The 13,077-nt window shown below is 40.9% G+C and overlaps 1 protein-coding gene across 1 annotated transcript in view; it reads right to left on the bottom strand.

Moving 5' to 3' along the window:
- Window positions 1-3,588, bottom strand: part of MST1R (macrophage stimulating 1 receptor) — a 67,033-nt gene extending 63,445 nt beyond the window's left edge. Inside the window, exons 1-2 of the mRNA XM_058168245.1 lie at window positions 3,526-3,588; window positions 195-1,508 (exon numbers count right to left, since the gene is read on the bottom strand). Of these exons, the coding sequence (XP_058024228.1) occupies window positions 195-1,400 (1,206 nt within the window). The 5' untranslated portion in view covers window positions 1,401-1,508; window positions 3,526-3,588. The remainder of the gene's footprint in view (window positions 1-194; window positions 1,509-3,525) is intronic.
- Window positions 3,589-13,077: the final 9,489 nt, after the last annotated feature.

Below are 13,077 nucleotides of genomic sequence, written 5' to 3'. Positions count from 1 at the left end.
TGGCACCAACAGCACAATTTTTATTTATAAAAATATGGCATATTTGTTTTTTTAAAAACTGTAATAACTCTATTAAAATAGCTATATCAACTACTCCTAAGAAATCGGTGAAGTCACATGCAACCATAACCTTTCATACATACATACACACACACACACACATATAAAGCAGAAAACTCTTGATGAGGACTCACATTATGTGGGCAGTACTCCATGTCTTGATAAAATGTTAGTCCTCGGAGCATCTTGTCATGAACGTCCAAACTGCAGCACTTCGTCATCCCTGTTTCAATAGCTTTGTTGATCATTTGCAGAGGAAAAGCACAAACACCCGAGTACTTCTGAGGCACTTTGCTATCCCGCTGGCTTTCAGCAAACACACCAAAGAGAACCAGTTCTCTTTCACTGGTACCAATTGCTTGAGCCAACTTGGAACCAGGATTGGTAGCATGAGCTGCCTGCAAGACATTAAAAACTACATCTTTAGGCATTATGCTAAGGCTCCTCTTCCGCTTAGATTGAATGCGACAATCCAAGTTCAGCTCTCGGTACTTGTGAACCTCAGTCTCTTCAGTGCTAAGTCGCACTATCCTAGTGTGATATGAATTGGAAGTAGGATCTTCCCTTTGGACTGTCAAAAAATAGACAAACTTCTGGTATTGAAAAGAATACACATAATGAATAGGGTATATGTCTTGATACTCCGGCAGTACAGTTAAGGAATGGAAAGGATAAGCAAACCCATCCAAAGTACTCTTTGGTCTCCGTATTGACACTGATTTGGGGCTGTATGTGTCTGCTATGGTTCTGTTGATGGTAGATGCAATATAAAAGAATGAAGCAGATCGCATATCAACAACTACAACTCTTGTGCCTAAGGGACTCGCCACACAGTCTGGACACTCAGAAGGCCTGTTCTGTTCAGGTGAATACAAGCAGGTTGTTTCCCCAAGCAAAACAACGTCACCCTGTATCACAACCTTATGCTGGAAACAGATGCCATGTTGAGAACTTCCACAACTGTAAAGCCAAGGTTCAACAGGATCCATCACCAAAACTTTGTTGTCTGTGTTTTGAAAATCCATTGGTCCTTTCACTGGACAGAGAGCACAGATCTCACAGTCAGTACTCCCCCAGGGCCCAGTCACTAGAGTAGACAGAATTTTCAGTTCTGAGTTCAATGTGTAAATCTTATTCTGAACTGCAACAAAAATAACATTACCAGGCTCATACGTAACCATATTCTGGATCGCAGACGTAGCTCTGAACGTAGGAAAGTCATATTTTACTGTATAATCTCGGGTCAAGTTATAGGAGATATGTTGGCATTTCCAGGTCTTCCCAGTGATTCTTATGGGCAACAGTCCAAGAATGAAGCAAAGAAGAAATGATATGCCCATACTAAGGTGGTAGGAGTAAAGCAGAATCCTGTTATCAGAAGCTACCTCAGTTTTTCAGTTCTATGTGGCTCAGCAATCCATCCAGAATACTCTACCATTGCATTACAGCTGAAAAGAGGGAGAGAGAACATGGATGAGTGATGCTGTAGGGAAAAATATGACATTTGTCTTTCCTTTTAACAGATTAACAAAATAACAGAGTTGGAAGGGACATTGTAGGTCATCTAGTCCAACCCCCCACCCAAGCAGGAGACCCTACACCATTTCTGACAGATGGCAGTCCAGTCTCTTCTTGAAAGCTTCCAGTGATGAAGCTCCCATAACTTCTGAAGGGAAGCTGTTCTATTGGTTGATTGTTCTGTCAGAAAATTGCTCCTTATTTCTATGTTGAATCTTTCCTTGATCAGTTTCCATCTATTATTCCTTGTCTAGCCTTCAGGTGCTTTGGAAAGCAGTTTTACTCCCCTCCTCTCTGTGACAGCCCCTCAAGTATTGGAATACTGCTATCATGTCTCCCCTGGTCTTTCTCTTTGCTAGACTAGCCATGCCCAGTTCCTCTAACTGTTTTTCATAAGTTTTTGTCTCCAGTCCCCTTTTTGCTGAGCCTTTCAAATAATTCCCCCCCCCCCCCCGGTTATCATTATATGGCTGAAAGTTCAAACCGCAAAGCAACCCATAACTAAAGAGTGCTTTTCATGGAGGATTTTTTGATCATACACCTAAAGGCTCACCACTCTTGTGCAAGATTTATGTACTGTAGATGTAGGTTATCAGTAAGCAGTCATGCAGGGAGAAGCACTGCTGATGTTGGAAAAGGAACTGCACTCTAGGTAAGTTTGCATTTCGTATCATCTCTTATTTTTAGATTGGTTCCAATCCCCTCTAGACAACCTATGTTGACAATCCAGGATACATAAAGTAATCTAGGCTGTACAACCTGTCTGGAGATAGTTTGAGATAGACATTTATATCAAAGGAGAAAAGAAAAGGGTCTAGCCTCTTGTATTCTTTTGGCAAAGGGGAAAAAACCCGATTTAAGTAAGGTACAAACAATGCATTGCTCAGAGTTAGAATCTGTTTTACAGGCAGAGTTGGGTTAAGAGTCTTATAGCTTACACTATGGGTATCCCAAGCATTTTGTTTTTTAAATAACAAGCTAGTTAATTGAGCAGAATGAAAACTTGGCTAATGTTTTTATTAGGAAAATAAATATACAGTTGCAAACCATTGGGAGTTTGGGGGGTTATTGTTATACCCAGCACTTCTCACTGCACACCAGAACAACTAGACACAAGAACAGTTTTTTTCCTGAATGCCATCACTCGGCTAAACAAATAATTCCCTTAACACTGTCAAACTATTTACTAAGTCTGCACTACTATTAATCTTCTCTTCGTTCCCATCACCCATCTCCTTCCACTTATGACTGTATGACTGTAACTTTGTTGCTTGTATCCTTACGAGTTATATTGATATTGTTTCCTGATTGCTTATTTGTTCCCTATGACTATCATTAAGTGTTGGACCTTATGATTCTTGATGAACATATCTTTTCTTTTATGAACGCTGAGAGCATATGCACCAAGACAAATTCCCTGTGTGTCCAATCACACTTGGCCAATAAAAAATTATATTAAAAAAATTCTATTCTCTAAAGTTTTGATTATACAAATAGAAACTGAATTCACTACCAGAGTTGTTGTTGTTGTTGTTTTTACACGTTTTGTGGACACTAAAATCAGCAGCCATCAGTGTGGCTGATGGCTGTTTAGATTTTCTCTCTGAGAAGTTACCTTCCTTAACTTCACCAGGTTAAGGTATTTTTGTGAACCTTTCTGTGCGGCCACCTGGTCTAGGGTAGAGAGGAAAGCGAAGGGGGGTGTTCATGTGCCGTCCTCCTTCGATTTTGTCCGTGTTCCCCCCCCCCCCGCTTCTTTCTCCTCATCAAAGAAAATCGGTAAATCGAAGAAACCGATAGGCTTTTAATTGGAAAGTCACTTTCTCGTTCTTGGAAAAAAAAGTTTTACATCTTTTTAAGGCCAGTGTTCTAGAAGAGAAAACCAGCCTCGACCCCCGACAAATCCCCCCCCACTCCCCTCCAGCAATCCCTCGCCAAAGGACTCACCCGTCCTCAGCCGTCGACGCGGAATCGAGTTCAGCGCTCGGCAGATACTTGGCCGGGAGGCTCCTAGGAAAGAAGGCAGAATCAGGACGGAATCGGGCGGAGATCTAACCCGCCGGGCGGGGCCAAGCCAATTTCCCCTCCTCTTCCTCCTCCCCTCCACTTGCCGCCTCCAAAAATGCTCAGGCTATCCCCATTGCACCGCGTCTCTTCTGCTGGAGGCAGCTTGGGACAACCTGGTTTAAAGTGTTTGGCTTTTGCTTAGAAGGCTATTGCTTTCCTCCTACGGTAACTCGGACCTGCTACGGCGGCGAGCGGGTTCTCTTTCTCAATAACGCTTCAGCAGCAACTTGAGGTCCTGCCGACTTTCGCCCGAAGTACGATTCTGACGTCAGCAGAAGAACGTGCTTTAAAGTATTAAAGAGCTGGGATTGCTTCAGACCCTGGGCACGCCCCCCCCCCTTCCCGCTATGCACAGCTATACAGCATCTCTCTCAGAAACTTCTCTGGAGGTTTATATCGCGGCTCTAATTTCTACCGACTTCCTGGAATTGAGAGTTGGCGAAAACAAGCTATTTAATCTTGCATCTCTCGCCGTTTCTAGAATCTAGCACCAAATCTCTTCCTAGATGGAGGGAGTGAGGCAATTTTTTCCCCTTTATGTTCACATGAGTACGAGAACACCCAGGTAACTGGGTAAGATGCAACACTTAGCTTTATCAATTTCTGCCCAGCATTTTTATCAGTCCTTGGAATTCCAGAAAATAATCAGGTTTTCCTGCTTAATTGGTGACAGAACCTAACTCTGTATAGTTTATTCCATTTCACATGCTGTTTTGGAGTTCATCTGTCTTCAGTGTCCTCAAAATTTGTTTCCTCCTCCCCTTGTGCTGTACATTTTTGTTAGCAAGTTGGGTCAGCAAGGGTATTATTACCCCATCAAAAGAGTATGGTGATGCAGCTAAAGGAACTGAGTGGAAAAAGATGACAGAACAGGATTTCTCACTGTCTGTGTTGAACAGCTAATATTCTTCTTCCCTTGTGGTTAAGATGAGCAGTAGGAGAAGCTGAAACAATGCTGCAGCTCATCTCCGATAACAGAAGTCCATTAAGATTATTAAGTAAGAACCGACCAGCCTTCATGAAGCTCAAAATGATCAGGAAGTGAAGTGAAAATGATCTGAATCTCGTGGTAAATCTGACTGAATGATTTGCAGATTGACGGTGATGTCTAATTGCATCTTATTTGAAGGAAGCATCAGCAGGAGTGCAATAAGGCTGCTGTAAATGAAGAAAGGATGCAGTGGCTCAGTGGCTAAGACACTGAGCTTGTTGATTGAAAGGTCAGCAATTCAGCAGTTTGAATCCCTAGTGCCACGTAATAGGGTGAGCTCCCGTTACTTGTTCCAGCTTCTGTAACCTAGCACTTCAAAAGCACGTACAAAATGCAAGTAGAAAAATAGGGTAACAGCGAAGGTAACAGCAAGGATGCAGTGGCTCAGTGGCTAAGACACTGAGCTTGTTGATTGAAAGGTCAGCAATTCAGCAGTTTGAATCCCTAGTGCCACGTAATAGGGTGAGCTCCCGTTACTTGTTCCAGCTTCTGTAACCTAGCACTTCAAAAGCACGTACAAAATGCAAGTAGAAAAATAGGGTAACAGCGAAGGTAACAGCATTCCGTGTGCCTTTGGCATTTAGTCATGCCGGCCACATGACCACAGAGATGTCTTTGGACAGCGCTGGTTCTTCGGCTTTGAAACGGAGATGAGCACTGCCCCCTAGAGTCGGGAATGACATATGTGTGAGGGGAACTTTACCTTTACCTAAATGAAGAAAACCAGAAACTTTTTTTTTCTGGAAAAAGTATGAGTTATGTTTTGAAATTCCTAGGCAATGCACCCTCGGAGATTCCCTTGTCTCAATTTCCAGTCAAGACTAGTTGAATGTTTCCTAGAAGTATTTTTGTGTGTATACCTTTGAGTCAGTGGAGACCGCCTGCACACACATCCCTGAAGTTTTCTTGGCAAGGTTTTTTTTTTTCAGAAGTGGTTTGCCATTGCCTGTTTCCTAAGACTGAGAGAAATTGACTGGCTTAAGGTCAGCCAATTGGCTTCCTGCCTAAGGGAGGGCCTCAGACTCATAACCTCCCAGTTTCTGGCCTGGTGCTTTAATCCCTACACCAGACTGACTCTTTTCCTGGAACCTGCTATTTATTATACACTTACAGAAGTGTTTCCTGCTTTGGATACTATTCATTTCTATAGTGGAACTCAAGACTAAGTCTGGTAGCCTGAAAAGTGCCAACACTTTGTTTAGGGGAACCTAAACTGCCTTTCTACCTGTTACAGCTGGTCATGCTAATATTAATTGAGAAAACAACTAGGGGAGAATTTTAGGGTTGGAAGGGACTTGGGAGGTCTCTTAATCCAACCTCCTGCCCAGACAGGAATCCTCATACCTTCCCAGGTTAATATCTGTCCAGACTTTTCCTAAAAGGCTCCATGGATGGAGCACCCACAGCTTCTGGCTATTTAAGGGCTCTCACTGTCAGGAAATTCCTCCTTGCTTCAAGTTTGGATTTCTCTCTGTTAAGTTTCTACTCAGTGCCTTTGCTGTAGAGCAGAAGGAATTCTGGGAGTCGAAGTCCACAAGTCTTAAAGTTGCCAAGTTTGGATACCCCTCTGTAGAGTAGTTTGTCTGTGGCAGCCCCTATCTACCATGTCTCCTTTTAGCCTTCTCTTCCTTAAAAACACACTTTGTTTAACTATTCTTAGTAGGATATAGCCTTCAAGTCCAAGAAGGAGATAAGCAGTCTTTTTTTTTGTTTTTTTATTCTTCCTTTTCCAGCCCGGCACAGCCTAGTACAGAACTGTGTCAACAGCCAAAGTATAAACTTGATTCTGGCTCCATATGGCAAGTGCTTGATGTGGGACAACTGTAATAAGTCGCTAGGCAAATACTGTCAGATTTGAAAAGGAAATAATTCGTCATGATGGATTGTTGATATTTATCATTTGCCAACAACTGAATTAGTCTGATTGTTTTACAAAAGGGCAAGTAAACAACATGGTGAACTTGAATGGAATTATTCTGTTTACAATGTTCATGGCTTTTTCTTCTTGTCTTCTTTATATGCCTTATTATTAATGCTGATATATATATATACATGTGTCTGTATAGAAATAATTTGTACTTTGTGTCCTGTTAATTAATTTGATATAGTAAGTAATGTTTGATAGGGAAATGTGCCTAAAAGCATATGAACTGTAAAGGTAGTCACTGCTTCCTCTGCACAAATATTTACATGTTTTTTTTTCAGATGTGGAACTGATTAGCAATAATAGTAAGTCGGGAGAATTGGCCTCCCAACAGATAGCATACATGTGTATATGCGCGCGCACAAAAACCAACCAACCAAACAGGAAACTTTTTCTTGAAGTTCTTTCACATTTCTCTGAGGAGCCTCGGTGTGCATTTTTCAACTGTGGTTTTACCCTAACCAGAATGTTATGACATTAAAAAAATGTTTTGTTACAGAAGACAAAAATGGAAACCTAATGTTCTCCAGATGTCGGTGAATTAAATTTTCCAGCAGTGTCCAGCAACATTCAAAGTACTTTATACTACTCCCTGGCATATCCTGGTATGGACTGAAGTCCACTTGACCTGGAGTGTTGTCCTTTTGATATAGCTATATATATAGTAGTCATAGGTTGTGGGAAAGAAGAAAACAGCACATAATGGAAAAGAGTTTTGTGGAATGTGTAAATAATGGCTCATTGTAGGTCATAATATAGTTTCATTGTATCATTGTAGGTCATAATATAGTTTGTGCTCTAGCTATTCTATGAATATATCATTGACTTACATGTACATTGATTGGCAGACTATAGACAATGGTTTAGTGGAATGTTGAACACAACCAATCATAGTTTATTCACCAAAGCATAGTGGAGCAAACCATGCCTGAGTTTATTATATCAACTCAGGGAATATAGCCAAATGCAATGATCTTCTTAATAATGGCCCTTTACAAAATTATTATTGAAGAGTAAATCCACAGAGCACACCTGCCTGGCACAACTATAGTTGCTATCCATTTCCAGAGGACAGACATTCATGCCACTGTTTCTCTCTACATGGAGGGAAGTAAGCAGTGGGGTGCCACAAGGCTCCATCTTAGGCCCAGTACTCTTCAATATCTTCATAAATGATTTAGATGAGGGAATAGAAGGGGAACTTACCAAACTGACAAATGATACTAAGCTGGCAGGAATAGCCAACACCCTAGATCAGGGGTGTCAAACTCAATTTCATTGAGGGCCATATCAGAGTTGTGTTTGACCTGGGAGAGCCAGGGCTGTGGCTGGAGTAGATGGCTGTGGCCAGGGGGCATGGCTGGGGGCGTGGCCAGCACTCGGTTTCCTGCAGCACTCAGCCAGCCAAAATGGGGCACGGAGGTTAATTACAAAATGTGGGCTTTGCTTGGTGACATCCAGATCCAGCAAGCAAGGGGTGTGAACTGCACAGAAAATCAACTTTTGTTTGGTTATGAGGAAATATCCCCAAAGTCAGATGTAGACTAAATGTAGATTGACTTTTAGCTACATACCTTCCCAGAAAGCAACAAATTTTGAAGCTCAAAATGAAGAGGATTCATTTTAGGATGAGTAACCACAATTTGCATTTTGGAGGTTCCTAAAGGAATGCTGGGAAACTCTGTATTTTAAAGAACATTTGAGGGAGGGCTGCAAAATATTTCTTCTCTGCCTGAGGCTGTAGAGACCCGGCACCAATCAAAACACTTTTTGTGAAGCAACTGATCAACACTGGCAGGGCAAACCACTAGTATTTGAAACCAAGAGCAAACTCCACTCCCTTCTAGTACTGATGATGTTACCTAGTTTGGTAATGAAACATCTGCAAAAAACCCATCAAGCTCAGAGAGCACCAAGGACCCCACAGTTCAAATTTGAACTACAAATATTTTCTTCTATTGATAAACACCTTTGGGTTAGAGGGATTCAGAGCCTGCCTTATATGAGATGGCTCCCAGTGGATTTCATTCTAAATTTTGATATGATTTCTGTAAATAAGGAATGTAGAATTATAATGGCTGAGTCTTTGATCATTCATACATCAAAAAAATACAAAGTTAAAAAATAAACAAATAAAAAACAGGTTTGAAAAAAGAAAAGGCTCAGGAAAGAAAAAGAGTGAAAGTGTAAGGAAGAAGGAGGAAAAGAAGGAAAACCGAAAAAATGACTTCCAACTTTCTTTGGTACAGATATAAGTAAAAAATATATCAAACTTTTACTCTAAGATTAACATTTGTCTACATTATTTCCATAATCCCATATCTAATCATTAAAGCCCCAGATCAACTTTTAATTTCAGTTTCTCATAAAAAGTCCAGTAATGGTTCATATCACTTTAATCACTATTTGTTAAGGAAATCACAGCTGATTTATTTAATTGTACTAAACCCTAAATAAAACAGGAATGGAAAATTCTAAGCTCTAATGTAGACCCATGCTTCTCCACTCTGGCAACTTGAAGGTACATGGACTTCAATTCCCAGAATTCCCCACGCAGCATGAAGTTCGCCCATCTTAAACTTGCCAAGACTGAAAAACGCTGATCTACTGATAGATAGGGATTTTCCCATTCCTCTTTTACTGGCTCCTACTTACTTATGAGCAATGATAATGCAAAATCCTCACTCCTACCCCATCCCAGAGCAACCACAGTTCCCTCACCTGCTTTCCAGCTCCATTCTCCTGTGTGCATGGCAACAAAAGAAGACCACATGACTACCAGTTTAAAAAAAAAGTGCAACCAGACCTTCCAACTTCTCAGGGAAAAAAGATCTCACAAAATTAGAAGGTCTGACTGAACTTCTTTTTTTTACTGGTTGTAACATGGTCTTCTTTTGTTGCCCTGAATGCTGGAGAACAGAGCTGGAAAGCAGATTAGTGAGGGAATTGTGGTTGCTTTAGGATTTTTCAGGATGCCATCCAGGCCAAAAATGGGGTACGGACTGGTGGTGGGGTTGTGCACAGCCCCCCTGCACCCCATTTTTGCTAGCAGAGGCACTGCGGGCCAGTCCTTCGTTATTTTCAGGTCAGCCCCGCAGGCCTGATCTAAGCAGATCCAGGCTGCGGGCCTTGAGTTTGACACCCCTGCCCTAGATGATAGGCTCAAGATCCAGATGGATTTTTACAGACTTGAAAACGGAGCCCTATCTAACAAAATGAAATTCAATGTAAAGAAAAGTAGCCTTACACTTAGGCAAGAAAAACCAAAAGTACACATAGACTGGGTGAAAGCAGACTTAATAGCAGTAACTGTGAGAGGGATCTTGGAGTCTTAGACGACAACCAATTAAATAGGAGCCAACAGTGTGCGGCAGCAGCCAAAAAGGCCAACGCAATCCTAAATTGCCTTAACAGAGAGATACAATCAAAATCAGGTGAGGTACTAATACCACTCTATAAAGGATTAGTATGACCACACCTAGAAGACTGCATCCAGTTTTGGTTACCGCACTATAAAAAAAGACGTTGAGACTCTAGAAAAAGAGCAGAGAAGAGCAACCAAGATGATTAGGGGACTGGAGACTAAAACATATGATGAACGGTTACAGGAACTGGGCATGGCTAGTCTAGTGAAGAGAAGGATAAGGGGAGACATGATAGCAGTGTTCCAATATCTGAGAGGCTGCCACAGATTGGAGAGGATCAAGCTATTTTTCAAAGCACCTGAAGGCCAGACAAGGAATAATGGATGGAAACTGATCGAAGAGATTCAACCTAGAAATAAGGAGAAATTTTGAAGGAGAAGTTATGGGAGCTTCATCACTGGAAGCTTTCAAGAAGAGACTGGACTGCGATCTGTCAGTAATGGTGTAGGGTCTCCTGCTTGGGTGGGAGTTTGGACTAGATGACCTACAAGTCATCTAGTATCAAACTCAAGACTCATGGGATGCTTAGATGTGGCCCATAGGGCCGGCCTGGAAACAGTGAAGGACTGGCCTGCGGTGCCTCTGCAGAGGGGTGCCAGCTGGCAGAGGGTTGCAGGAGGCCTTCCCAGCCAAAAATGGAGCTTGGGGGCTCATTTTTGCTGGCAGAACATGTGTGTTAGCAAAATTGTAGTTCCAATTGTTGGACCACCCTTTTCCATCCTGACCGTGACCTGTTTTTCTGCCTTCCCCCCAGCCTTTTTGAGCTGTGTGGAGACCAGAACCCCAATTTATGTGAGGTTTTCTTTTTTTTAAAAGGATTGATGGACTGATTGACCTAGAAGATGGAAAGTTTTGAAATTGAGTAGCCTGACCCTGACTTGATGCAAAGGCAGGTAATATTTGTTTAGTGACCACAAGTGGGACCTGCAACTTGTTCATAACACAATTGCTAAGTAAAACTGCGACTGTACTCATGATCTGACTTTAGCTTTCCCTTGCTTTATAGAACTGCGAAGGTTGCAAATGTGAGGATTGGTTGCAAAATTATTTTTCCACCATCATGGCACTGTAGTTGCTAAATGAGGCAGCCGCTAAATGAGGACTACCTGTAATTGAAAGTGTAAACGAAAGGACTTGTCTTTTATTTGTAGCCTATGACTATCATTAAGTGTTGTATCAAGTGTTAAATTTGTACCCTATGACTATCATTAAGTGGTGTGAGTGTTCTTTTATGTATACTGAGAGCATATGCACCAAGACAAATTCCTTGTGTGTCCAATCCCACTTCTGCAGCCTTCCAGGCAGGGAATTCTCTTCCATGTGGCTGCTGCTTCCAGGCACCGTGCCTCCTCTCTTGCTCTCTTCAAACAATGTTCTTATACTGGTTTTCAGCTCCCTCACTGAACTCCTTTCCCAGCCTCCAGTTCTCCAATATAACTTCTCTGGTGGCTGTACTGTTCTGGTTGACTACTAGATGGCATCTGCAAAACTCACAAAATCTAATTCTTTGCTGCCATCCATGGATCTATAGGATGAACTGTTGACCCATCGTTTCAAAGACCAATAAGGTCAGACAGTAGATAATATTATGGGTAAGGACAAAAAAAAGTAGTGCATGGAGTAATTAGTGAGTCATACATAGTAAGAGAAGGAGACAATGGTGTATACTGTTAGGTGGGACTGAAACTTCAGACAAGGAAACCTCCCATCACAATGTCCTTTGCATGATAAAGATGTACCAGTTACCCAGCATAAACCTGTGGATGATAAACCTTCATGGAAAGCATAATTCTTTAATGGTTTGGGGATTGTGAAGCAGGTGCCAGGGGTTCATGCCTTAGATATTATTGTATGGTGAAGTGATTAATTTATTTATCACTATGAATTCAAAAGCAGCAGAGGCTATGTTGGCAAATTATTTCCCCAATTTCTGATTTTTTCCCCAACACACTGAGTCATAAATGAAGCACATGGCCTCTGTCTGTAAGACTGAAATGAGATGTTTTGTTGTTCAGTGGGGTGGAAGGCCATTGTTGTATTCTCTAATTGGCATTGTGATGAGGTTGACATCTTAATTTTTTTCACACACGGACAGCCCCAGGATCAAACTACACTTATTATGCTATCTCTCTGTTCCCACACAAGGTTTCTTAATTTCAGAAGAGAACAAAATGTTCTTCTACCAGGGTTTAACTGTGTTCAAGTGAATATACTATGTTGATATAAATCATAGCTTTGTGATTTCATCGACAAGATTTGCTTAACAGGCTAAATTAAGAACAGATAAACCACATACATAGCAAAAAAGGCTCGAAGAGTTGTAAACGTAATCTTGCATAGCTTCTTTTCCAAAAAACACTACACTACTAACCAGAGCATATAAAACATTCACTAGACCAATTCTAGAATACAGCTCGCCTGTCTGGAACCCTCACATTTCTGACATCAATACAATTGAATGTGTCCAGAAGTATTTTACAAGAAGAGTTCTTCACTCCTCTGAAAACAACAAAATACCTTATCCCACCAGACTTGAAATCCTAGGCTTAGAAAACTTAGAACTCCGTCGCCTTCGACAAGACCTAAGTTTAACTCATAGAATCATCTATTGTAATGTCCTTCCTGTTAAAGACTACTTCAGCTTTAATTGCAATAATACAAGAGCAACCAATAGATTTAAACTTAATGTTAACCGCTTTAATCTAGATTGCAGAAAATATGACTTCTGTAACAGAATCATCAGTGCTTGGAACACTTTACCTGACTCTGTGGTCTCTTCCCATAATCCCAAAAGCTTTAACCAAAAACTTTCTACTATTGACCTCACCCCATTCCTAAGAGAACCATAAGGGGCGTGCATAAGCGCACAAACCTGCCTACCGTTCCTGTCCTATTGTTTTTCTTTTTTATCTTCTTATATATATATATATATATATATTATCTTATCTTATATATATATATCTATCTTATATATATATATATATATAATCTTATCTTATATATATATATATATATATATATATATATATATATATATATATATATATATATATATATATATATATATATATATATATATATGCTTATACCTC

This window comes from Ahaetulla prasina, chromosome 2 (assembly GCF_028640845.1).
Source record: "Ahaetulla prasina isolate Xishuangbanna chromosome 2, ASM2864084v1, whole genome shotgun sequence".
Taxonomy (NCBI): Eukaryota; Metazoa; Chordata; class Lepidosauria; order Squamata; family Colubridae; genus Ahaetulla; species Ahaetulla prasina.
Note: the sequence above shows the minus strand (reverse complement) of the source record. Positions and strands in the feature narration are given on the sequence as shown.